This window comes from Cibotium barometz, chromosome 19, assembly GCF_041138505.1.
Source record: "Cibotium barometz isolate CiBa-2024 chromosome 19, ASM4113850v1, whole genome shotgun sequence".
In the NCBI taxonomy this organism is placed as follows: Eukaryota; Viridiplantae; Streptophyta; class Polypodiopsida; order Cyatheales; family Cibotiaceae; genus Cibotium; species Cibotium barometz.
This window is the reverse complement of record NC_141064.1, coordinates 4,787,834-4,815,758: the sequence shown is the minus strand read 5'-3', so window position 1 is coordinate 4,815,758 and position 27,925 is coordinate 4,787,834. Positions and strand designations below refer to the sequence as shown.

The 27,925-nt window shown below is 43.3% G+C and overlaps 1 protein-coding gene across 4 annotated transcripts in view; it reads left to right on the top strand.

Annotated features, from left to right (window-relative positions):
- EMB1345 (Transducin/WD40 repeat-like superfamily protein) overlaps positions 1-22,359 on the top strand; it is a 91,313-nt gene extending 68,954 nt beyond the window's left edge. For 3 of the 4 annotated variants that reach the window (XM_086813149.1, XM_086813151.1, XM_086813150.1), the window contains 4 exons: positions 3,889-3,951; positions 4,059-4,140; positions 16,494-16,577; positions 22,098-22,359. In XM_086813149.1, the coding sequence (XP_086669275.1) occupies positions 3,889-3,951; positions 4,059-4,140; positions 16,494-16,577; positions 22,098-22,175 (307 nt within the window). In that variant the 3' untranslated portion in view covers positions 22,176-22,359. Of the gene's footprint in view, positions 1-3,888; positions 3,952-4,047; positions 4,141-16,493; positions 16,578-22,097 lie in introns of all 4 variants that reach the window. The other variant, XR_015268057.1, reaches the window with a different exon arrangement.
- The last annotated feature ends 5,566 nt before the right edge of the window (positions 22,360-27,925 follow it).

Below are 27,925 nucleotides of genomic sequence, written 5' to 3'. Positions count from 1 at the left end.
CAAGGTGAAGCACCACGGAGGGAGAAATACGTGGTGCTCCCAAGTTAGCTTTGCTCCCTGTTTTTCCTTATACCCACATGACCTTCACTTGCTCCTCTAAAGGTGAGGGCGTGGTCAGGGCAATCATGGGAAAAATCACTATCCCGGTGGCCTTCCATGGTGAAGGCAACTGGGGGCGATGCTTGCCTACACAAAGCTTGTAAAAACAACATTTAACTTTAATTTTATCTGAATTTGAAAGAAAACATAGAAACAAATACTTAGCAAAGATTTTAATTCAAATCTCAGCAGAGAAGATGATTTTCTTTTTATTGTACTCCTAATGGGTGCAAACAAGTACAAACAGGGCAGCCAACCGGTACAAAGATGACAATCAACAGGTATAGTTGTGGTAATTGCAGATAGTAATAATCATGTGATGTAGGACTATAAACAGGTAATCAGCAGGCAGGTACAGGTGCTGTAGACAGGTACAGATGTTGGCAGTTGGGTACAGGTGCTAGCAGGCAGGTATAGTGCTGCAGCCAGATACAGTGTGCTGGTAGCCGGGTACAGTGCTGGCAGGTAGGTACAGTGCTGGTAGCCGGGTACAGGTGCTGGCAAGCAGGTATAGGTGCTGGTAGCCGGGTACAGGTGCTGCAGCCGGGTACAAGATTAGCAGGCAAGTACACGGACAATAGGCGGGTACAAAAAACAACCACCAAATCAACCCTTTTTCCTCAATTTGGTAGTCGCCTCCTTTTCATCAACCACTCTTCTCCTCCCCCCCCCACTTACCTTCCACGTGTGGGGAAAGAAAAGTTTCCCATGCAATACATGCTTTAAATATTATTAAATCTTATTCAAAGGTTAGCTCTTGGGCACCTACACTAGAAAGTGTCCGGTCATTATTTTAAATGTGTGTGAACATCCAACCCTATAAACATTAAAGTTTACATTACTTCATGGATTTTACGTTTGAAAAGGCCAAAAAGAGCAATCCTTACCACCTGTTCACACATCACAACTCCTCGTCAACAGACAGCACACCCACGGTACACTGGGGGCATCCCCGTCCAGTGTACTGGCACATCATAGTAGGCAAACACACGAAAACAAGTTTATGCATATAAACATAAATGCATGTGCACATGTAATGGACGAAATCTCCCTTTTATGAAACTTGTCCAAGGATTTCTTGTCGGGCACAAACCTAGGCAAAACACACATCCTGGCACAGAAATGTGAATTCCTGGTTTTTCTATGGAGTGACAGTCCCATAGGCAAAACACACATCCTGGCACGGCCCTTCCTATGGAGTGACAATCCCATAGACAAGGTCGGCACAAATATCAGTCCTACCATGGAGTGACAATCCCATGGATAAGACGCAATCCTGGTCATACACGGGTGGTAGCAAACAGGCCTCCCGTCCATATGGGACAATACTGGTCACACACGGGTGGCACAAAACTGGTTCTCGTCCATGTGACACAAGATAACTGACCCTTTCACATGGGGCACTGGCTTGGCCACATGTGAACATGGTACAAATTTGGTCGTTCTATGGAGTGACAATCCCATAGAAATGGCTCCAGAAATGGAGATGGACCAAATGGTGACACAAAGTGTTTTTTTTAAGTTTGTTGGACTCTCTCTCTCTCTCTCTCTCTCTCTCTCCACGTGCTCGACCTGCAGCCCAAACATCATCTCTCTCTCTCTCTCTCTCTCTCTCTCTCTTGCACGCGATCCGCAGTCACTTCTTCTTCTCCTCCTCCTCCTCCTCCTTCTCTCTCCCCCAATTTCTCACAAATTCCGCAATATTCCCAATTTGCTAAATTCTCGATTGCCCAATCTCTCATAAATCCCCAATTTCTCACAATTGCCCAATTTCTCACGAGTCACAATTCCATAACTCCCCAATTGCCCAATTGTGAGCACAATTGCCTAATCTTTTACCATATTTTAAGTGCCTAGCTAGCACTAGGTAGGCCTACAAATAATTCTACAAGCTACGAGTTCTAAACCATTTTATTGTATTTATATAGAAAAAACTACGAAACCTCTTTGTTTCTTAGTCGGAAGACAAAACATTTTGTCCCGAAACCTCAAAAACTCCGAAACGTTTCTGGTGACTATGGTCGCAAGCGAATCGAAATCAACCCGGTAGTAGCCACGCCTCAGAGGATGAATGTTTGTGATCTTTCCAGGCACACCAAGAAGGCTTGCGTGTAATATACCCCCGAACTGTCCGCGCGCCTGGGAGCTACTTACAATCTTGCATACCAAGGTGGAGGCCTCCAAAGATGCAATTGTCGAAGCGAGAAGCTCGAGATCGTCTTCGGAAAAAGAGAGGCAAGGGGCGGTGGCCTCGGTTGGGGATGACGGAGCGGCTGCCATGGAGTCCTTCAGGGGGTACAAGACCAAAGGATGCCAAAACTTGCCAAGCATAAAAAACCCCAAAAAATAAACACTTGAGGCGGAGGAAGGCAGGGAGGTGGCGCTAATTAGGACTCGGAAGGCGGTAGGCGGTAGGCGGAGGAAGGCTAGGCATCAACGCAAATAATGGCAGGGCAAAGGCAGAGGCAGAGGGGAGATGGAAGAGCGAGGGGGGGGGAGGCGAGAGAGAGAGAGAGAGAGAGAGAGAGAGAGAGAGAGAGAGAGAGCTGACCAGTTGGGGGGCGCACAACAAACGTGCACCAGGTGCATGGCAGACAGCGAGTAGGAAGGGGGGGAGGCGGAAGAGGGTTAGGCGATGCAAAGGCAGAGGTAGCCAAGAGGGGGAGGCGGCGAAGGAGGGGGAGGCAATTGGGAAGGATGCGATGAAGGAGGGGAGGTGGGAGACAATGGGGCAATAGGCGGGAAAGTAGGCAGGGGCCTGCACACAGTGGACAAGGGGGGCACTGGAGAGATGGTGACGGCAAGAGGCTAGGCATTGGGGACCTGCCAAGAGGGGGGGGGTGGTGACTGTAGGTGCACGAACATGGGGGAGCTCTAGCTTCACGCTCGATTCCGCACATTATATTTTGAGTTATAAGTTGGATTTACCACCTTCATGGGGAAATTCATCCGACTTTTTACATGTCATGGATTCTTTTGTTCCAGACATTTCAGATTATGTTCTAGAGATCGAAGATGAATATATGATTTTGATTTTTTAAAAAATTCTTGATGTTCGACAGGAAGAAACTTGTCAGAAAACTATTAGAGAATTCTTGGTACAATTGAAAGATTTGGATGATTCAGATTCAACTTGTGAAAGTGATGAAGATCTACAGTAGTACTTGAATTACTTCAAGTGTTCTTAAAAGTATTCTTAAACTCTCTTTTGCATTGTGGCAAAAAAAAAATCTCTTAACAGCGTGTACCCACGGTGCCTCTATGTCCCAACGTATGCAGAAGCATTACGTTCGTTTAACGAATTCCTTTCTGAGAGGGGCCACATCATGAGACCTGGTCGCTGTGATAAGACCCTTTTGAACAGATAGGACTGATATGCAGCCCTTCCGCATGGCTGTCCATGTAGATGCAAAGGCCTTGTTCAAGTGTTAGAACTTCCTTCCATTTGGCGAGCCTTGCTAATAGATACATGTGCCTTTGGCTACCTTGAGAGTGCATCTATAGCTATAATCTTTCTAGGTGTATGACAAATCTGAAAATTTGGACATGTATAAGAAATTTGCTTGTTTCTTGTGCTTATCTGGTAGCTTAGTTTGTGTACGAAAATATGGCAAACTTTGATTGTGTCTTTAATGTAAATTCAGTCCCTAAAAGACAACGTTTCATTATCTTAAGAGCATCATGTTTTCTAAGTGCCCAGAAAGAATACTTAATTTTATTTACTGATTACCCGTTGTTTAATGAAGGTCAGCATCCCATATACAATTTAACTGAAGTGCAATTTTTCAGGAAACATCTTTGTACAATCTCCGGTTATCATGACAGAACAATCTTTTCAGTTGATTGGTCCAAGTAAGTGCTGTGTGTGCTTATGTTTAACTTGGTAGCTCTTTTTTTGGTGTAGAATGTAATATTTTGACAAGACGCTGACACAAGCTTTGATGCTAGAGCTACCCCAGGTCTACAGGGATAATTGCTAGTGCATCTGGTGATGACTGCATTCGACTGTTTTCCGAAAATTTGTACGACGGACTAACACTAGTAAGTTCAATGCTTAAGGATTGAACTGCTAATTTTCAAGCTTAGCATGCTTTGTTTGTCCTGATAATAACTGCGGTCACTTTTAATTACAACAATTAATTTGCCTTTGCTTAGTTTGTGAATTTATTTGAAAATCTTTCGCATTATTTATTTAATTTACTTTTATGTAAGGAAGCGCCTTGCTTATCTAATCAAGAGTTTCAATGGAGTTCATTAAATGGCTCCTTGACGTTCTGTGAGCTGGTAGTACAATCATAGATGTCAAGAAATGGTTCTTGCAATCAAATAGGTGAGTAGATTATGCTTGTCAACGGCATCCATTGACACCACACACTTGCTTGTGTGTTTCCATCTGATAGCAGCATTAGCAAACTGTACAGGCGTGCTATCTGTTTTATCTAAGTGCATAAAAGCCACTATAAACAAAGGTCCTCATCATTCGAAGTAGCCATGCAAACATTCTTTCTGTTTGCATTTGTCTAAAATATGTAAAAATGTTTTCTTGTAATTGGAGTAGATGGATGCCTCATGCTTACCTCCGAGCTCTTTAGTAGCCTCCTAGTATAGCAATGCAAAGAGCAAAGCTTGTCCGGCAGCAACTAGGCATTGCATCAGCTACTTCCCTTGGAGAGAATCCTATTATTCAGGCAGTGAAGGTCACTGTATCTTGCATTGCAGACGAAGTCTGCATGCAGCCGGAGGCATTGCTTTTGGGAGATGATAATCGGAGAAATTTGGGCTAGATCTTCAAGAAGCATCATTTTTTTCCGTACCACCATAATAACTCCAACGTTCGGAACTGCAAGTACCCAATATCTATTTTAGTAAAGATGTGGACAGCCCAAGGATTATGTGCCATTTCTGCTTTCATACCTGCAAGTTCCTATAGGAGTTCTTCTCGATTTTTTTCAAAGATGTTTTAGATGTAAGTTCAAACTTCAGCTCAAATTTCAGAGCGTAGTGCTGCTGTGGATGAGAATACATCCCACATTGGGCTGCCGTACAGCACCCTGATGACATGGGAGCTATGTCAGATCCAGACACTGCCTGCAGCTTCCAAACAAATGACATGGCAGTTCTGCATACAGGCTGCATAGTCTGCTATGCTGCTGCCGTACAGTTTCTAACTTATGCTGCTGCTGTTATTGCTGCCTATACAGCCCACACAGGTGGTTCAGGTGCAGCTGTAGCTGTTCGTACACCTTACTACCGGTCGTGTAGTCAATGCAGCTCTTGGCCGTACAGTTAGTTCAGTTGCTGTGCAGCTACTCCTCTCCGCTCTGGGATCAGTGCAGGTTGATGAGGGATCTTGAAAGGACAGCACTTAACCTCATAAGGTTTTAGCCCACATAATAACCCGAATTTGCTTTTTCATAAAGGCCATGTTTGGTTTTCCCCAAGGTACTGCAGGCACCAAGTGAACACATCACTCAAAGTCTTGGTTTAAATCATGTGACAACAACTTCAGCAATCAGCCCGAAATTGATGGTAAATCCTTTGTAACTTTGCATATCCTGTAGTCACAAACAATGCCTCCCACTTGTAGCTCTAAGGACTTGACAAAGACCTTCGTAATCTCTCTTTCCTTGTAGCCCAAGGGTTGCCTCCTGCTCGCAACCCCAGGTACTAAGCTAAGGCCTTTCTGTTGGCAAAATCTGTTTTTTTTTTGCATGGAGGAGTCTGATAGCAGCCAATCCTGTCACGTATCTTTTTGAACAGCTCCCGGTACTATCAATGACATGGCAAATCCTCGAACGCATTTACAGATGAAATGCTGATGTGTCACCACCATGCAACTTGTGATGTGGCACTATTGTTGATGACTGTACATCAGCACCCCGATGACATGGTGGCCATGTCAGATGTTTGTTCAGGTGACATGACAGTTTTGCAGCAGGCCGTATAGTCTGCTCTGCTGCTGTCGTTCAGTTTTTACCTTCTGTTGTTTCTGTTATTGCTGCCTGTACAGCCCCACACATGTTGCTGCAGGCCGTACAGATGGTTCAGCTGCAGCAATAGCTGTTCATTTACCTTACTGCCGGTCGTACAGCCCATGCAGCTCCTGGCCGTATAGTTGTGCTCTGGGTGGTACAGTTGATTCAGAATGCTCACACTCACAGGATTATGAATCCTCTATGTTTCTACCCATATAGATACCGAGGTTTTCTTTTCCGTAAAAGACACATTGCTTTTCCAATGCTTTCCAAATATCTAGATATTTAGCTTCATGTGTAGTTGCATCTTTCAACTTGAGGAATGCATTCCTCTCTACATCAATCCATTTGAATATAGCCTTCTTCTTTGTTAAATCATGCAAAGGAGAAGCAATCCATGTAAAGTTGCAAATGAACCTACGGTAGTAAGAGCATAATCCAAGAAAACTATGGATCTCATGCACTAATTTCAATTTTGGCCGATTTTGAATTGCATCAATTTGCAGGATCCATCCGCACTTCATCTTTGGACACAATATGTCCAAGATAGTGTATCTTTGACAAGAAGAACTCACTTTTCTTTGCATTTATGAAGAGTTTATGTTCTTCAAAAACAATAGCCAAATGAGCTCTATGCTCTTCTTCGGTCTTCAAGAAGACTAAGATGTCATCAAATAAGACACCTATAAATTTTCTGTACCCACGGAACATGTGATTCATGGTTCTATTTAATGTAGCTGGGGCATTTGTAAGACAAAAGGCATAACAAGATACTCATAAAGCCCAAATGCTATCTGGAAAGCAGTTTTATGTACATCCTCAAGCACCACATGCACTTGATGATACCCACTCTTGAGATTAATTTGGCTAAAGCATGCCGATCCATCGAACTTGTCAAGGATGTCATCTATGCGTGGAATTGAAAACTGATTCTTGATGGTGAGTTTATTCAAAGGTCTATAATCCACACACATACGAAAAGATCTATTCTTCTTTTGAACCAAGAGGACGGGTGAACAATATGGGGAAGAGACCCTTCTCAAGAAGCTTATTTACCTGCTTCATGATCTCCTCTCTTTGGGGTGCACTGACACGATAGGCTACCTATTAGGTGGTGAGCTACGTGGCACAAGATCAATGCGATGATCTTCCGGTCGTATAGGTGGCAACTCATTTGGTAACCCATCAGCAAAACAATCATTGTACTGTTGCAAGAATTTCAACCTATCATCACTAAGAGTGTTTACATGCACATTAGTTTCTTCAACATGATCCCGTACAAAAATCAAGTACGCAAAAACACTCTTTTTCATCACTTTCTTAATTTGTACATGAGATACAAGAGGAATGGTATCACCCTCTTCACGAACATCAATGACATGCTCTTGGTCTTTATGCATGAAGGTGATCCTGTTAGTCTTGTAAGCCTTGCGTGGATCAATGCATATGTGCCAAGGCTTTCCAACCAATACATTACAATCATTTAAAGGTGCTACAAGAAAGTCCTCATGATCTACATAGCCTTGAATGTGTATGCGCAACTTGCCAATAATAGACATAACCTACACTTCTCTAGCAACAAAGGCAGTCCCTATGTCAATTTGAGGACCCATGTCCACGTTAATACCCAAAGTAGCTGCCATCTGTGTAGATATGAAGTTCTCAGTTAGTTGCACAGTCAAACATGAACAAAGCGGGCTGATCCTTAAGCTGTCCCCAAGCTTTACATACAACTGTCACCAATTGGCCGACCATTTGGTCCATTCCTAGCTTTTGCGTCTCGTTCACTTGAGGCCAGGCCAGTGTCTCATGTGAAGAGGCCAGTATTTTGCTGACATGGACGGGAGCCAGACTGGTTCCACCCGTGTGTTAGCAGGATGGTGTCGTATGGACGGGAGCCAGATCAGTGCCACCCGTGTATGACCTGGACTGTGTTCGATCCATGGGACTGTCACGCCATGGAAGAGCCAGTATTCGTGCCGTGTTTTACCTATGGGACTGTCACACCTAGGGAAACTCGTGCCTGGAACTGTGTCTTACCTATGGGACTGTCACTCCATAGGAAGACCAGGTTTTTATGTTTTTATGTCGTGCCAGTTTTGTGCCGACAGATATTTTGTACATGTTCCATGAACGGGAGATATGTCCATGTTACTTTTTGCACATGCATACATATTTTGCATGTTTGAAACTGTTTTCGCATGACATGTATTCGTGTGTTTGCCTGCTTGACGTGTTACTTACTGAGCGGGGACGCCTGCCAGTGAGTCGTGAAGTCTGCCCTGTATTCTGACAAGTTTCAGTGCATGTGAACAGGTGGTAAGTATATGGTACATGTCGTTTAATGTTATTAAATTCTAACCCTTTGATTTATAAGGTTAGGGGTTCACACTTATTTAAAAGTGGGCACCTCCTTTGGGCACCCACTTTGGGGCCAAGGTGGGGAGCCTCACTTTTAAGTGAGTGTGGGGGTGGGCATGGTCACCAACCCCCACTAGTCCCCTTTCATGCAAGCGTGGAAGTCTTGAGTTGTACCTTCACATTAATTTTATTAAAAAAGGGCCTTCCTTCAAGCGTGGGACATGATCGCTTCTTCCTGGCGTTGCTTCATCACCTTTCGTAACTTCCTGGCGGCTGGAGATTGCTACGCTTGCTGCTGTACGGCTGCTCATCCATGAGGCGACTGCCTGCCCTGCACAAAGACGGCAGCACCTACTATTCTGCCAGCTGCGCCTGCCCCTCTACAGGCGACTGAACCGGCTGTCTGCCATCTTTTCCCTGTACTGCTGCGCCTACTGCTCCTGTCCCCAGGCGGCTGGCTGCGAACTACACAGCAGGCGGCTACTCTTCCCAAGGGCTGCAACTACAGGCGGCTGCTCTTCTCCTTGCGCCTGTTTTCCTGCAGGCTGTGGTACCTTCCACACAGGCGGCTGCCCCCACTCCAGGTCGCATGCTGCTGCTCTTCACAGACGGCTGACTACCTTAAGGCGACTGCACTTCTGTACCCTCTGCTACGACTATACTCCCTGGCTGTACCTTCTTGTGGCAGGCTGTGCATTCTATAAGGTGGCTGTGGTTTTCTTTTACGGAGGTATCTGCTTTGGTGGTTCACCACGAGGCAACTGCTACTTCATCACCTGGAAGACTTCATCATTCCACAAGTCTTGGTCTTTTATCAACCAACTACAAGTAAGTGATTTTCAGATTTGAGTAAAGCATTTAATGTTTAAAATCTGGTAAAAGATTCGTCCCGCTCGGCCTACACCCGTTCGGTGCCGGGTTGTCCAAGCTATATGGGCGAACCTCGGTCCAAAGGTGCTGAGATCGGGAGAGCCAGGCGTTAGTACGAGAGCGCCTGTCTGTGCGTGGTCTCGGAACACCAGTGTGGTGCTCTCCGCGGAGTCCAGTGAAAGCACAGGACCGTAGCGATTGGACCACACTAGTGGTCAATCTGCTTCATCGAAATTCGAGCTATTTGTTTAGTACTGTTTTCATATGTACATGGACATTATCTGGTTCTCAGAACCCATGGAGCATTGTATTCTTTAAATACTCCCAATAAATATATCATATATTGAGGGGGGGGTCGGCCCGTTCCGGCCCCAGTGCTGGTGTCCATCTTTCCATTTCTGTTCATTTAAATTTCAAGTTGTTTTAAGTTGTCCATTTCATATTTGTGGTTTTAAAAGTTGTGCTATTAAACGTGTAGGTGTCCAACTGAGTCTTTCCCACTTGACGGGATCGGTTTCAACAACCCTGTCTTTGCTATCATGTGAAGTGTTGCCCTACACATCCGGAACCATATGCACATTGGGCTTTGATGTATTATCATTATCACGCTTTTTCTTATTTAGGCATGCATTTGCAATATGCTCTGTGCTACCACAAGTAAAGCATTTCCCCTCGCTCATATATTGCTTTTTTTGCTCTGGAGTGAAACCATAGTCTTTCGCTTGGAAAGAACGCTTCTTGGTAGACTTATTTTCAGCCTTTGGACCATTTTATCTTGGTTTTGGTCCTTTTTAGATGGCTGTCCATTATTTTGCAGGTTTTGGACAACCCTCTCTTTGCCTTGGAATGAGAGTTTAGCCTTATTGGATCGACTCAACTTGAGTTCCAATTGCTCAGTGGTAGTGGCGGCTGCGATTAGTTGGTGTATGGTGTGACCAGGATACATTTGTAGTCCCACTTTGTACACAAGTTGCAATCCCAATTGAAACCTTCTCTTCCTTTCCGCCTATGTGAGATGCATAAATGGAGACACCTCCAAAAGCTCTATCCAAAACTTTTGCACGTATGCATTCACCGTTTCCCTCTCATTCTGCTTCACCCACTCCCATTCCCATTTCATTGTTTTCTCATTCAATGCATTGGGAGGCAAGAATTGGGCATAGAACCTCTCCTTAAACTCTTCCCATGATCTAACAGGATTCAATGAGAGCTTCTCCGTGAGAGTCACCAATGAGCAGTAGTACCTTTCATAAACATGCTTGCATGCCGGATCATGGATTTCTAAGTGAAATCCTCATGACTAAAAGCAATATCAAACTGGGCAATAAAAGCAAGTGCCTTTGATGCATCATATTCTCCATGATATGCATTAAACTTCACAGATTTGTCTGCGGCTTTGAAGTCACAAGACTTGGATGCATTAACTGGCATTTCAACATGTTTTCCTGCATGTATGTCCATTGGGAAAGTCCTTGTGATTGGCATCATTTTAGGAACAAAAAGTGATACATTAGGCATGGATACATGTGCCTTGTAAGCATGAGGCAGGGCTGGCCTAACACATATTGGTGCATTTTCACCCATAGCTTCTCCCTCACGAGCACGCTCGAGGGCATGAGTAGCATGAGAAGCATGGGAGATACGCAAAATACCTGCACCAATAGAAAATTGCAGCCCATATTGCATGTATCGTGCATGCACATTTCAAGCCGACAATGGCATGTGACATACATTTTGACCACCACTGCCATAAACATTGCATCTTGCACGGGCTACATAAGGGACACCTGCTTGTGATTGGCGCGAAGTCGTCGATGGTTTCTCTCCAATAGCATTAGGATTCATCCTCTTAGATATATGTTCTTGTTCAAACATTTGTGGGGATACCGAGACATGTGGGATGGGTGTCTTTCCTGCATAGGCATCCTCAGTACAAGCCAAGTATACACATACTGCATGTGCAACTCTTGAGCAATCATTGCCATGGCATCATCCATAAAAGATTCAGCTTTCTTGGCCTTCAAACAACCATGTACCAATAGATCCTCGTGGTGGTAGAGCTTCAATTCTTCTTGTTGTGCATAAAGAAGAGTCTGCATGCGAGTAATGACAGCCCTTAAGGCTATGAACTCTTTTTTCTGCATTTTCTCTCTGTCAAGGGATGGTTGTCCCACATGTTCTTGTTCCCTAGTGTGCACCACATGAGTTTGCTCTTCCTGTAAAGTATTGGAAGCATGCCTTTCATTGTCCTCGCCCCTTGTGTTGGCATCTTCAACTTTCACTCTATGGCTGTCCATAGTGTTCTAAGTGTAGAGATAGCTAGTGTTCGCACTGATCGTCTTTCACAATAGAAGTGAAGGAGAACCCTATACTCTAATACCAATGTAACTTGGTTGAACACAATGCTAATCAATATACTGAAATATACCAACATTTAATGGACAACATGCTCAATGCAAGAAGTAATTTGCTGAATTGACAAGAGACGCACAATGAGCCGGAACGGCCGGCCCCTCCCTCAAATCATGTATATTGATCTCGGGAGAGTCAAGTATATAGTGTCATGGGCATTGCTGACAAGATTTCCGTATCAATGCATATGAATACAGTATTTCAAATAATATGGTTGTTGATGTAGATCTACAACTCACACTACTCTCTCAAGTGCCCATGTTTTCTACCATCTGCTCTATATTGGTCCATTAACACATGGTAGCAACAATCTGCAAGAGAACATGTAGGATAAGAGAACAAAACATAGGGTATGTGAACATAGAGTCCTGCTTCTCTCTCGTGCTACCAATTGCGATTAGAGTCGATGACAACAGAAGTCTTCGCATGGAAGCATTCGGAGTGTTGAAATCTTCAATCTGTCGCAATTCTTCGCGACAAAAATCTTCAAGAGGGTGAAGGGAAAGCTTCCCCTATGGTTCAACTTAAGAAAGGGAGGGTGAAATTAGGGTTCTTAGCAAAAAGACTAGTAATTATAGCAAATATAAGAGCTGTTTGGTTAAATTTCAGTCATTGGGAGTGTGGGAGACAGTGAACACCACCTAGAAACACTCTTGGAAGCTTGAAAAACACACTAGCAAGCTTGGATATGGAGTTGGGAAGGAGAAAGTGTAGAAAATATAGCCAAAGAGGCTCATGAAGAGGGGCACCTACTTCTAGAGAGAGAAGAAAGAGAGATGATGAGATGTTCACCCTAGGTGTCAGGTAGAGAGAACAAGTGACTTGTGGTGCAAGTTGGGAAGGACACATGGTTGGTTGCTCCCTTTGTACAAAGGGGATAAGGTTTCGGCGATGGACATTGAGCTTTGTCCGCCTCGGGACATCAGTGTGTGCGAACACAAGGCTGGTCATAATTTATAAGTGAGTTTTGGTTGCCCAAAACTTAATGAAGTGTGTACACACTCACTTATAAATTAATGCTAATTTCTAAGGCTAGGTTTTGACCATACTTACCACCTGTCACATGTCATATAACCATGTCAGAAGACAATTTCACATGTACGGTTCACGGGCGGGCGTTCCCTTACCCGAAACTACACATTGGTCAGGCAAGCATGAAAACAACATGCAAATTCAATTGCAAGCAAGTACATAAAGATGCTATGCAATGCAGCATTGGTATGGACAATCCATGTTCATGAGATTACACCAAAATAGATGTGCTCCAGGCAAATACACGAGGTACCAGACCCAATGGAACACCAATCCTCTAGGCATTTCCGAGCATGTAGTCACATGCACAAGTCCTAGTAGAAAGCCAAGTCCACAGTATCACATGAGTGGCATCAATCCTCGGCATATGCAACTGCCATGGACACCAGTCCAATGTACATACATAATGAGAAAGCACAGGTGGATCAATTGGGTGGCCAAATGGTGACACATACGCACAACAACTCTATCATGTACCCAACTCTTCACCCCTTGCCTCCCCACTTGAATCCCAACCCAACTGGTCAACCTTCTTCACTACTACTAATGTCACTACGGCCATACACAAGCTGCGAAATGGACATGCCCACGACCATGAGGGATTATTGGCAGAGCACATTGCACATGCAAATGACACCCTTGCCCCCCTCTTGGTACACATTTAATAGAGCTTTATGTCTTGGTTTCCCACCCTCCTAGACTACCAACACCATCACTTTCATCCTCAAAGCTGGGTACCCATCAGGTCTAGAAAACTACAAGACTATCATTATGCTACCCATCAGGTCCAGAAAACTACAAGACTATCATTATGCCAGTTGATATTGTGCTTATTCTTTCTACCTTTGGTGGTGCATTTGCCCTATCAACTACTTATTTGCTGAACTAATTCTTTCTATTTTCTACTTCCCTTAGTGCTAGGCTTCATTATGGCTGAGTCTGCCCTGCATTTCCGGAGGTTTGACAGAAGCTCAGTACGAAGGCCTTTGTGTGAATATATGCTCTTATGTGTGTGTGTGTGTGTGTGTGTTGGAGAGCATATCTTGATACAGAGTTCTACACCCACTATTGGGCACTGATGACGTTAGTGGGGATGTCGTAGTATCTAGTCCATACTATGCATAATGGAGTTGATAGTTATATAGTTTGTGGGTTGACTACCATGAGTATATAACATGCATGTTCCTAAAAGGTGAATTTGGGCATGCTCTTGGATTCATCTAGGTATATATACAAGATTATCATAATTGGCCACACATTGGCCAAGCTGTATGAACATGTGCTAGAGTCAGAGCTTCACATTTTGGCGGAGATATGTCACGTGCATACTGACAAGCTAGGTTTTTAGCTGGGCGGTGTGCAGGCCACAGATGTAAAGGCAGCCAGCATGGGCACTTTCACTCGCACCTTCACAAGTGACTGCATATCCACTGGCCAACGTGTACATAGGACAACATATACCCGCTGAAATGTAGCTAGAGGCACTTCTTTCGTTGCTAGCGCTTCATCTCTTTAACTCCCTAGAGTTGTGCCATCTATGAAGTTCCCAATGTTTTGGGTAGCACAACTATCATCTCCACTGTCCAGTTTCTTGTGTGCAGATTTTGCGGGTTATTTCCTTACCCAAATGCTTCTCCTCCTTCCATTTGGATACTGGTGCACTTACTAGGATGCCACGGGGACATTCTACTTGGTCAATACACTTAGGACACCGTTTTGATGGGCACTGTGCATGTTCATTGTTGTAAGCCCTTGTCTAGGGACATGTCACCAGGCACCATGTAGGACTAGGATCTGTTCAAGTCATGCAAAGTCAGATGTGACCCACTTGCAAGCTTTATAATGATGTACAGGTGGCCCAGCCACATATTAGACCCGTGGTCGGGTGCTGGAACACTGGTCAAATCAGTTAGGAACATTAGCATCTACCAGTGCGAAAGCCTTTTCCGTCCGAAGTCACTAGCAAACTAACAAGATGGCCAATTAGACTTAAATGGATCGTGGGCATTGCTGTGGTCAGCCCTTGGGGACTATCAAGTCCAGTGGGCAGTGCCCAAGCAGGAAAAGGGCGCCCATGTGAAAGAGGGAAAAACAATTAGTTGGTTTTTTTGTCCTCATTTCCTAGTCGGCCTGTACCTATTGGCCAACCAGTACATTAAGACCCTATATATGCTGCGATTTAGGCCGCCTGTGTCATTCAACACCCCCATTAGCAAAGGGACCCTCTCCTATGCAGTGTAGGAGCATAAATTCAAGGAAACAAGGGTGTAGAAGCAGCGTGTTTCCAGTCCTCAGTGAGGAGAGGAAAACACAGGTCATCTTCATCTCTACAGGGTGCCTATGTACAGGAGCTGTATTCCTCTGCCCGGGCACCCAATGCATCATCTAGAAGAGGGTTATCTCTATGGGAATTCCCTAAATGAGGTCAGTCTCAGTTGGGACAGCATTCAGCCTTTCCATTGTACTCATTATCTTGGAGCAATCAAAACAAATATTTTTATCAAAGTGGACCCCCTTTAGTGGGTGGTTGGGACCCCATCGGGTGTATTGTGTACTCTCCTCTCTCTCCTATCCACTTTTCCATAATAAGCAATTAACACTCACCTAACCATGATTAAGAAGACTTCTGCTGCACCGTATGTAACAAGATACATGGCCATAGGACAAGCAAGCTTCTGTCGTACCTACTCCACATTGGACCACATTTTCACATTGAGCTGTAATTGAGGAGGCCAGGATCTCCTAAGTCCAGTAAATGAACCTGATGGCTCTCCTTCCTTGCATTGAACTCCCCTAACAACAAAATGTCACCAACTTTGGAGTACCTTATGATGTCCTCATTGAGAGGCATGTACGGCGATTGCCCACTAGGCTGACCATGTGGACGGATCAGGTGGAAAGTAGCAAGGTGCAATGTGTACAAGCTTCTCTATTAGGACATCATGAGGTACTCCACACACACACACACACACACACACACACGCACACACAGTTTTCTAGACACATCTAATTGTTTTGGTCTTTTGACAGAGGCCCATAGCTGATGCTGTTTTTTTTTTTGGTCATTCATGGACACTGTTTTTGTATGCAGTGGTCAATGTGGTGCTAGAAATCTTCGATTATTTGTGGCTTTATGCCAGGGGCCTGTTGTGGATGCCTTGTTTTACGTTAATGGAAAAATAGCATTCCTGCTCTCAGACATTGTGCTTCTCTGTTTAGAGGTTAATGGCATGTAGCATAGGTTGTGTGAGTTTACAAATAAAGAAATACATTGAATGTTTAGGCTTGAGGGTGGTTGCCATGAATCAATGGTTTTGTATTGTTTTTAAACTATCTTGCTATTATCAACAAATTTATAACTTATCTTATTCCTATTATTTTTTCTCGGGTGTCTCTATTAAGCCTTTTTTAAATTTTGTTTGTTTTGGTGATTCTCTTCTTTTTTTTAAAACTATTCATAAGTTCAGATTCATGACGGTATATATTCCATTCAATGGCTTATTGTTGCAATAGGTGTTGCTTTCTTTGCAGGCAGTTGTGATCCCCTTCCCTTTTTAGAATTTCATTTATTCTAAACATTCTCTCTCTCAAAGTGTTCTAACCTTGAGATTTTTCAGGCAGCTGTGATCCCCTATGGATTTCATTTATTGTAAACATTGTCTCTCTCAAAGTGTTCTAACTTTGCATGATTTGTAGATGATGCAAGGCTGAATCATGATGTGTTGCTGCTTGATCTGGTTACAGGGTGAGGCCCCATCGTACAGGATGCTTTTAAAAAAAGAGAAGGCTCATACTACCGATGTTAATTGTGTAAGATGGCATCCACAGGTATAGCAACTATGCTTAAGAATGGTGGAAAGAAGATGAAATAAATCTGAATTAAATACTCCACTTGCTTCTCATTTGATGTCCTTTAATACCTATGGAGGAAATAACATTGTAGTCCAACTTTTTCTGCACATTTAGGAACAAGTAACATCGCCTAGTGTCTAACTGCATGAGGCATATGTACACGCATAGGCACATTGTATAGGTGTGAACGTTCCTGGATAAAAGGACTGATATGCGCATGGATTTGAAAACAACTTTATTTTTCCAAATGAAAGGCTTACTAATAGATAGCATGTCAACACTTAATCAATGGACAGTGCATCAAAGTAAATAACAAAGCTTAAAGTAGAACTGCACAATGACACCACTACTGGGGCTGTGAATGGGCTGACCCCCCCTTAAGACTGAGTATATTATTGGAGGATTTTAATTTTGAAAAGGACTGATATGCGCATGGATTTGAAAACAACTTTATTTTTCCAAATGAAAGGCTTACTAATAGATAGCATGTCAACACTTAATCAATGGACAGTGCATCAAAGTAAATAACAAAGCTTAAAGTAGAACTGCACAATGACACCACTACTGGGGCTGTGAATGGGCTGACCCCCCCTTAAGACTGAGTATATTATTGGAGGATTTTAATTTTGCACAAAGTTCCAAGGGCTTGCTTGCCAGATAATCCAATGCAATGTAAACATGAAGACAAGTTACCCAGACAAAAGTATGTCGGAGTCGACTGTCGATGCGGGGCTCGTGGAATAGTTAAAGTAACCTGGCTACAAATCTCATACAATTGGAGGGGAGTGAATGCAAAAACTGTCGTTCCGAGACCACGCACAAACATGTGCTCTAGTACTACACAGTTATGGGTTCAACAGGTACTTGCACAGGTACAATTAGGGTTTCAGCATTTACACAAGCAGGTACAGGAGGCAGCTACATCAGGTACACAACAAGTACACAGCAGGTACAACAGGTTCACAATAGGTACAACAGGTACAGTAGGCAACTACAGGAGGTACACATCAGGTGCACATTAGGTGTAGTAGGCACAAAAAGCAGATGCATAGCAGGTACAACAGGATAGTCGACTTGCAGATATGGGTAAAGGAAAGATGTGCCAGCCCCGTGTGTGTGTGTGTGTGTGTGTGAGAGAGAGAGAGAGAGAGAGAAAAGTAGTCGTGGGAGAGGTTGGTGGAAGGGAGTGAAGGATCCATTGTTTTTAGGACACATGGCACCCCCCTTTAATGAAGGTGGGGACCTCTATGAGGTGCTCCCTCATTAAAAAGTCCCACAAATGGGGTTTAATGGGATAAAAGGGTGCCCAAGGCTTGGACATGCCATACCTTGGTCCTTGGGCCCCGGGCACTGGCCAATGGCTGGTGCCCAACTCAAAAGAATGTGAATTGCTAAGGTTATAAAGTCTAGAAACAAAGGTTTAAATGGGTACTTACCACTTGTTCACATGCCACAAACCATGTCAAAATACAGGGCATTCGCATGGTTCATAGGTGGGTGTTCTGTGCCCGTGAACTGGACACGTCATAGCAGGTAGTCACACGAAAACCACTCACGCGAAAACAATTTCAAGCAGGTAGGGATGCATGCATATGCATTATGCAATGGATATATCTCATGTTCCTAGAACCTGTAAATAGTAGGTTTTCTTGAGCACAGAATTGGCTCAGTGGGAAGCCTAAACTGGGATCCTTGACAGTGGGTTCCGCGTCCTAGCCACACTATGGGTGACACGAGGCCTATCCTTCCGTAGGTGACGTGAGTCCTGTCCTCTGTACAGGCGACACAAAGCTCCTTGGACTCTCGTACCTTGGCACAAAATAGGGGAAGACCACTTCGGCGGCCAAATGGTGACATCTTCCCCGGCTTCTAAACAATTGACCTCAATTGAAAAGCCTCCAAATATGCCTGAAAAAGTTATGGGTAATCTTTGTTGTAGTCTTCATCAACCCATTTTGCGTCAAAAGGCAAATAGTTCTTAAACTTCACAAGGTATCTCTTGGAAAGCTTACCGGCAAGTAGCTTTTTCTCCTCGTGAAACACAATCTGTTCGGGTTGAAGAGCTTCCTCTAGCTCATCAACCTCTGGTAGCTCTTTTGTGACAGGCTCTTCTGGCTATGGCATCCACATACTTGCATAATAGACTTGGCATCCACATACTTGCATAATAGACTTACATGAAAGGCATTGTGAGTCCTCCAATGATCAAGCAATGCAAGCCGGAAAGCAACCTCATTGATTTGATCCTCATGCAATGCAACAATATCAGCTCTGCTTCTTTGGCATACAATTGCCTCTTGACATGCTCAATCTCCGTCCTTAAAACATTAGCGTCTTGTTCAGACATTTTCTCTTTCCCGCGAGAGTGTTGTCCCACGTGTATAAGCCACTTCATGGGCTGAAGGCATGTATCTATTTTGCAAAGCATCTTATGCATGGGTACCACTTGAATGGCCATGAGAATTTGGCACTTCCTTGCTGTCCATTGTGTATGACGACAATTTTACATGGTATCCCAAATACCAAACGATCGTTTCCCCACTAAGGAGAGGGAAACAACCGTGTCTGATACCACTGTAATACACTTGGCTAGCTGTGAACGTTCTTGGATACTATCTAATGAAATGGATAGCATGTCAACACTTAAGAAAGGGACACTGCATCAAAGTAAATAACAAAGCTGAAAGTAGAACTGCACGATGACACCAATACTGGGGCCGCGAATGGGCCAACCCTCCCCCCTCAATTCTAAGTATTAATTTTGCACAAAGTTCCAAAGGTTTGCTTGCCAAAGAATCCAATGCAATGCAAGCATGAAGACAAGTTACCCAAACAAAAGTATGTTGGAGTAGACTATCAATGCCGGGCTCGTCGAATGAGTCAAAATAGCCTGGCCACCAATCTTATACACGTGGAGGGGAGTGAATGCGAAAACCGTCGTTTCGAGACCACGCACAAACAGGTGCTCACGTATCAGAGCCTAGCTCACACCCTCGCAAAGACCATGGTTCAAGCCTCTCTGGTGCAAGTACATGCACATGAACAGTTGAAGTAAACAAGCATGTACTGGTACACCATGTCAATAGTAGGTACTCAAATAGGTACACATGGTGCTGTTCATAGCACATACATTGAGTTTTGTAGATGTAGGATGATATTTAGTAGGTACTTGCAGGTACAGTTAGGGTTTTGGCATAAACTTACAGGTACAGTTAGGGAGTTAGGGTTTCGGCGAGTGCACAATCAGGTACATGAGGTACAATAGGTGGCTACAACAAGTACACAGTTACCGTAGGTGCACAATAGGTACAGCAGGTACAATAGGCGCACAACTGGTACAGCAGGATAGCCGACTTGCAGATATGGGTTAAGGAAAGACCTGGTGAGAGAGAGAAATGAAATGAAATGAAATGTTATATTAACGTCTTCAAAACGCCATAATGACCTATGAGACCAAAAGTTACATCATGGTGGATCTGATACAATGTCTGGATAAAAAAACCCAGAAAATGAAAAATAAGAGAGAGAGAGAGAGAGAGAAAGAGAGAGAGAGAGAGAGAGAGTAGTCGTGGGAGAGTTTGGTGGAAGGGGGGGGGAGGGGGGGTTCCCTGCCCCCCGTGAATTGGACATGTCATAGCAAGCAATCACATGAAAACAAGTCACGCGAAAATAGATTCAAGGAGGTAGAGATGCGTGCATATGCATTATGCAATGGATATATCTCCCGTTCTTGGAACTTGTAAATAGGAGGTCGAGCACGGAATTGGCTCAGTGGGAAACCTAAACGGGGATCCATGATAGTGGGTTCCACATCCTGACCACACTACGGGTTATACGAGGTTAGGCCTCCCGTAGGTGACACAAATCCTAGCCTCAGTACATGCGACAAAGCTCCCTGGCCTCCCATACCTGGCATGAAATAGGGAAGGCCACTTCGGTGGCCAAATGGTGACACACTTGCACACACAAAAGAAATAAGATCAAAGTAGGGAAGGTTCTTGGGTGTTTCAAAAGGTTCCATTCGCCATTAATGTTCCGTATAGATAGTTCATAATGTTCTATTCTCACAAAATTCCTGTACAGCTTCTAGACCTCTTAAGTTTGAAGTTTTCTGAACTGTATCTTATCAAGGCTCTTGGGAGACCTTGCACCTTTACTTGTTGATCCCTACCACTTAGCCTCAAGAAAATTGCATGTACACATTTAGAGGTGTTCAGCACTTCCCACCTTGGGGATAGAAACATCCTCTCTCTCTCTCTCTCTCTCTCTCTCTCTCCCCCCCCCCCCCCCCGCCACACACCCCCCTCTCTCTCTCTCTTTCTCTCTCCTCTTCTTGTTGATCCCTACCACATGGCCTCAAGAAAATCTCATGTACACCTGTAAAAGTGTTCAGAACTACCCCCCCCCCCCCTTTTCTTCTTTCTCTTTTGTCCTTAAATACTATGGAGGAGATAGCATTGTAATCTATTAATTTTTTTGTAGATTTGGGATCAGAATTAGGGTTTTAGGCATGTGTACACACACAAAAGAAGAAAATTAAAGTAGAGGATAGTTGCAGTCATAGTTCAAACGTTTGGAAGACTGAAAAGTATGTACGGTATCTCAAAGCCTGCCAATCATACTCGGGTTATCGTATTTCCTGCTTTGTGTGGTGCCTGAAGACCACCTTTTCCCACGCATTTTCATAAATTCTATTCATAAACGAAAGGAAAAAAACTCTGGAGACTGAAACCTAGAAAAAATCTACATTTTCAGAGTTCGGACAATATTTCAAACTTAAAAGTTTACAGATTGTATACAGTCCATGTCTTCACATCATGGTTGATTTCAGCTTCCAAGTTTCCTAACTTACAAGTTACAACTTCAAACAAGTTGCAAGTTACAATCGGATAGAAAGTTGCTACTCGCAGCAATGACACAGCTTAGAAATAGCCAGACTATGGCTGCCTTAAACGTTAAGGGCCAACCTAAATATCAATCGTCTTTTCCCTTGCATCCATCAACCATGACTCCTGCAATTTTTCTGTTCGGCACCACACAAAGGTTTCTTAGTTTTAGAGGAATGCTCCATGCTTTGAGTCTCACTTTGCACATTGTCTTCACCTGGGGACAAGTGCATGGACTCTGCATCATTGGGCTTGGCTTCCTATACTTGATGGTCTTTTGAATGCCATACAAACTTCTTTGTATCAGTTGGTGCTCTTGTACGCAAATTTAGTCGAGCGCCCTCCATCCCATTTATGACTGCAAAATTTGCACTCACATTTCTTCATGCCAGATTTTCCCTCTATGCAAATAACATTGACAAAGTCCCATTCTGCAACCTTTTTTCTGCCCATCACCTCTACATGCAAAAAGTAGTATATTGTATAGTGCATTGAAATTATTTGAGGTTGGTATGCTGTAGCAGCTGACTGTGAGCTGAATGTCCCACAAGCCTTAAGAGAGAGCATTTCTTCTGATATGTGATATCATCTGTGGTTATGATCTTTGCAGGAACCCGAGCTGCTGGCTTCAGCCAGTGATGATGGTATTGTAAAAATGTGGAAATTATCACGCAGAAGGGTATCATGAATGTACAATCTGTTTTTTCGTGTTTCTAGTATTTGTGACATGAAGTCCTGGTCACATCCCTTGTAATGCCAGCCTTCGTGCTAACTGTCATCATATTTCTCAGGGAAAACTCTGTAAATTTGAAGAAAAGCTTGTCCTTGAGTGTTTAGTTTTCTGGTTTAATGTAGCAAAAGGCCTTCAATTGGAACATCCCACACCTGTAGTTGTGGCATTTAAGGGTCATATTAGTTACATTTTTGTGTGCTTGAAATCAGCGTCATGTATGGTATGTAGACAAAAGGTTGCACGAAACTATCAGTAGTATGGAAAAAAAAAATGGCTTGCCTAAATAGAAGTGCTAAAATATTTGATATTTAAGTGGCATGCTTTTGGAAAATGAAGGCCATAGCAACATTCCAGAAATTCACTAACTGGAACTCTTGGTTTTAAAAAAATGGAAAATCAATAATATCTAGTCCATTGAATGCATATGATATTTTCGCAAGGATAACTTTTTTTTGTGAAAAATCAATAATATCGAGTTCATTGAATGCATTTAGTATTTTCGCAAGGATCACTTTTTTGTGATTTGACTAGTGTTTTAATTTTAAAAATAGCATATCTTTCACGTCTCTCTTTCGTAAAGCCTTTGTGTGTGTGTGTGTGAGAGAGAGAGAGTACACACGCACACACACAGCATTGTTTTTTTTATTACCATGAGTTTTATGTATTTAGAAATATTAAGGTTGGCAGTACAAGATTTGTTAAGAGTGACAAATTAAATTACTCATCTTGGTTTAAAGGGAGACTTTTGGATTGCTTGTTTCTTGTGAAGGCCGTGTTTTACATGGCATGTGAACGCTAGACGCCTTCCAGTATACAGCAACAAGAAGAACCACATTGGCAGGTTTGAGGGTTGTACAGTAATTAGCACACGCACTAACTGGATGTGTGTCGCATCTGGCTCTCAAGAAAAATATAATTTGTTTTGGACGTCTTCGTTTATATTCTAGTCAATATATATTCTCATTATAGATGAATAAATGTTCTTTGAATTTGAATGTTTATATTTCATAATTTCTCGTTACACTATCGTAGGATTACTTGTTGGTTGTGTTGGGTTCTACATAGTTTGGCGTTGGGTTTGCCGCTCAAACAAAAAGCTCTAAAATCACTTAATGGCACCTTGAAATTGTAGCTTACACAAATGTCTCAAACAGTAAAAAAACTCGCCGCCTCCTTTTTGGAAATGACGGTGGGTGCACAAAATTAAGATACAGGATGAAGTTTGATGTCCTTTTGTATTCTATGTGGAATCCTTGCAAAGGAAGCCAATATGATGTGTAGAGAATTGACCCTTCCAAGGCATATATGAGGAGATTTCCTCGTTGTAAATCTCTGTCTTTTTGTGAATGCATCATCTCTTTTGTTTATAAGATATTGACACAAAAGTAAGAGAGTGTATCCAACTAAATTAGACATGCGAGAAAGCTTTAACACATTATGGAAATCGTGGATGGCTTTGAAGCATATTTGTGAATTGAAATGGCTACTCCATGTTACTTAACAATTGTTGGAATATAGTGAGCAAGGTGGTGCATAAGTCCATTTGGTTGGTTTGTATGTAAACTCAATGCTGTATTGATCCTAAGAGTAGCTTGAGTAACGCAATGGAGGTTGGAAATGTGTGAGTCTCATTATGTTTCCTTGGTTCACAGAACATCCATTGCCAATAAATTCTAACCAGGCAACTAGATAAAAGGCCATCCAATGCCTTGCTAAACAGGAAGTAGAAGTTGATAAATGCAAATGATCTTGCAAACTTCTTTAAAATCATCCCAGCCAAGTGAAAAGAATACATTATGAATGTACTCAATAATTTTACATTATCAAAGAAACATCAATTTATAGGTGGTAAATAGGTTTACCACCTGATGTGGCCATTGCACTTGAATACCCTCTTATGAATCTACCAATAAAAAATAGAATATGTGAATTTACAGAGATAATATGGCCACCTAACCTAAATCTCTCTTATACAACTAAAGCTACAGCAAAGACTATTTTCCATTGAACCTGCGACCATTAGATTAAAAGCCCAATGCTCTACCTACCATAGATGTTTGCTTACCACCCATTATGTGTGGTACATGAATAGTCCAAGATTATGAATGTTGCCAACCTTCACAACAGTGACAAAATCAAGCATGCCATTTTGGGGGGAATGAGACTCAATTTTTAAGGAGGATGAAACGAGGTGATGTGAGGAAAAATTATTGCTCGTTGACGGCTCAACTTTTCGACGAGAATGGAGCTAGTAGAAAATGAGATCGTCTTCTCTTTTGTACTTTTTGTCAAGCACATCAACAAAGGCCTTAGCCTAAAATAAGGCCCCAGTAGTCGCAAGCCCCAGGGCGAATGTCCCCGCATAGATAGAGGTCGTCAACAATCTCGCAGAAGAGCCCCTCGATCATCCAACCCCCCAATGTAAGTAGCTGGGGTTCCTCTCCTCCAAAAGGTACGGTTGGGACGGTGGCCGACCAAGCTCCAAGGTTGGCAAAGGTCACATACATTCTCCCACCATGGCAGGCTTTGGAGCAGGAATGGTTCCAGAGGATGGACGAAGGAGACTTGTTGGCTCATAGTTGTTGGTGGCAGCTCCCTCGGTCTTTCCCACCCACTTCTCGAGTGAATCTGGCCGCCCTCACTCCTGTTTTCCTTTACTTCTGCAAAAATCTTCCCTCTCCTCCCCACTTGCCTTCTCAACCCTGCAGCAAGAGTTCCAAGAGCCCCTCAGGAGCTATGGCAAGCAACACGACATGCCCTTCACATGGAACCAAGAGCAAAGTCCCATCGCAGAAGCGCATGAAAACGAGGGGAGACGACAAGGCGAAACTCCCCAACATGGCCAAAGGGGAGAGATCGTCCCCAACATTTGCCTTGGCAAATGCAGTCAATTTGGTGGAGGTCCTCAGCAGACATGGTAAGCACTATATGTTTCTCTCTCGGTGCATGTTGTGCAAGACTGGCAAAAAACGTATCCTTGATATGGACCTTGCCCCCCAGCCGAGCAAGGATCCGGAAGAACTGGGGCATGAGAGGTTTGGTGGCGGAACACATGCAATACCTACCTAACAACTATTTCGGCTTCCTCTTCAAAGAGGAAGGCATGGCTGTTTGCTGTTAATACCTTCGGTGTAGAGGGCAATGGCTTTTGAGAAATTCTCCTCTCTCCCCCTTCAAGTGGACACTGGATTTCTCCCCAACTGGCCCGAAACCCACTCTGCTCGGTGTGGGTTGAATTCCCAAGCATCTGTACTTGTTGCTAAAGCTTCTAGTGGGGGTAGGCTTGCCATGCTGACATCTGATCTGAATCCGAGATTGCACCCGCAGGTGCTGGTATAAATTGACATAAACAAGGATCTTCCCTGCTGTCTTTGCATCAATGCAAGTGATGGGTACTCAATAGAGCAACCGATCATCTTTAAGAATTTCCCCAACAGCTTCCCCCTCCCTAGTTGGATATGATGAACCACCCAACGGATAATCAAGGCTTCTAGCAGGTAGGAAGGAAACCCCGTAGTAGTAGTATAAGAAACACTTCTAGAAATATAAACACTAACAGATACACCCCCCCTGCTAATGGACCTATCAATCCCCACATAGCCTAATGACTCACTAAGCAACGTGTGAAGGAGAAGAGGAATTCGTGTCTGGCACCCAGTTGCAAGATAACATGCTAGAAAAAGAGGTAGAGGAGATAGGATGCCGCTCTATAGCTAAACTCGAGGGAGCGAATCTCTCCAAGGGGGAAAAAAATCTCCATTTTTTGCGCTAAAGAATGACGTCAGAAACACCCTCGTTAACATTCCAGAATCTACAGCTTACAAATGGAGACAAATCACAAGTTAGGGGAATGTCCTCACCTACTTTTACTACCCACTTTAGGGGAATGTCCTCACCTACTGACCACTAACAGGAGGCCCCAAGATAGTCTAACCCCTTCCCCCCTTTCCACTTTAGGGGAATGTCCTCACCTATTGACCACTAACAGGAGGCCCCAAGATAGTCTAACCCCTTCCCCCCTTTCCAAAAAAAAAAATCTCTCTCCATCATTTCTTATATAACCAAAGGTCTCACAAACAATAACCGTCCTTACATTAGAGTGCTCTTAGTCCGACTTTGTTTGCCTGCAAGAAGTCAAAGCAACAAGACCCCTCTTTAGAAGAATCTTGAGAAGATATCAAGTAAACACACATGGTTTAATACAAAACATGCCCAAGGGAGGAAATAGATGGATTGCAATATCGATTGACACAGGGTCGAAAAGGATGGTCGTGGTGTTAGTGTATGCTTCGGGTCCTAGCTATTCAAATCGAGCTTATGGGCTTCCCTTCTACAGTTTGATGGCCCTATGGTATTGCTAGGTGACTTCAACATGGTGGAGTCTCCCATGGATAGATATAAGAATTTAGGCCTGCTTGTTGCCAGAGAGCAAGAAAAGAAGCAGTGGCTCAAATGGAAAGGACTCCACTCACTTCAAGACATGCCTTCGACCGATGCTACATGTCCTCATCCCTATGTAATGTTTTGCTAAACTCCAAGGTAAAGGTGATAAGATCTATAGTGCTCTCTGATAACTTTCCTATTTTATGTCTTCTTTAAAAAACCAACCAAAAAAACCAAGCGGGGTGGTTCCACACAAACTCTTAGCTCTACCAACCCCCTATAGTTAAGAAGGGAATAAAACGATATGGGAGGATAGCTTCCAAGATGTCAATTCCCTAACAAAATCTTAGGTCTCATGCTGTGAAGGATACTCAAATGCTATTGATAAATGTTCAAAGAGAAGTAGGAAATATAAGAACCCTCTGAAGAGAAAAAAAAATATGCTAGAAAAATATGTGATGCAGGAGTTGAAGAGAATGAGGGGAACGAAGACCTTCAAGAGGACCTATTAAGCAAAAAGGTAGACCTAAAGAGAGAAGAAGAGAGTAGCTACCAACATATGAAGCTCTTCATGAGAGAGTAGGCAAGGAAGGTAGATCAGCCCTCTAAGGAAATAATCAAGTTGTTTAAGAAAAAGATAGAGAAGGATCACATTCTCCTCCTACTCGATAACATGGGCAAGAAGGGATCATCCATAGTCAAAAATCTAGTTATAGTGCAAGATCATTTTTCAAGCATGTTTTGTACCCCCTTAGCTTACCCGGAGGAGAGAAATGTAGCAAGTGAACTGATTTCAGAATGTAGGAAAAGAACTGTGCCTAAAGGTCTAGCAGAGTAACCTTAGAGCATGAAATTACGTTGGAAGAACCGAGAGAGACTAGAGATTCTCTAAAACCAAGGAAAGGCCCTAGGATTGATGGGTCTTTCCAAAGAATTCTTCCAAAAATTTACGCCCCTCCTAGTTGGTTCGTGGTCCCCTTCTGCAAGTTTGGCAAGATTCAGTAGGTTTTTGTGCCCTACCATTCTCGATCAACAAGGGGGTGACAAAACTTATCCACAAAAAGGGGATCAAGGAGCTAACCACTAACACGAGACCCATAATCATGCTTACCACCATCTATAAAATATATGCAAAAACTTTAGCAAGGAGATTAGCTGCTAGTAGTCAAAATGATTGGGTCAAAAAGGAACACAAAGGTTTCATCAAAGGAAGATTTATTCTCAATGCCTTCATTGCTCCTTGGAGACGGGATAGAACATGCACATCAAACTAACTAGGACTTTATGTTCTTTAAGATAGACTTTAACAAGGCCTGTGATGA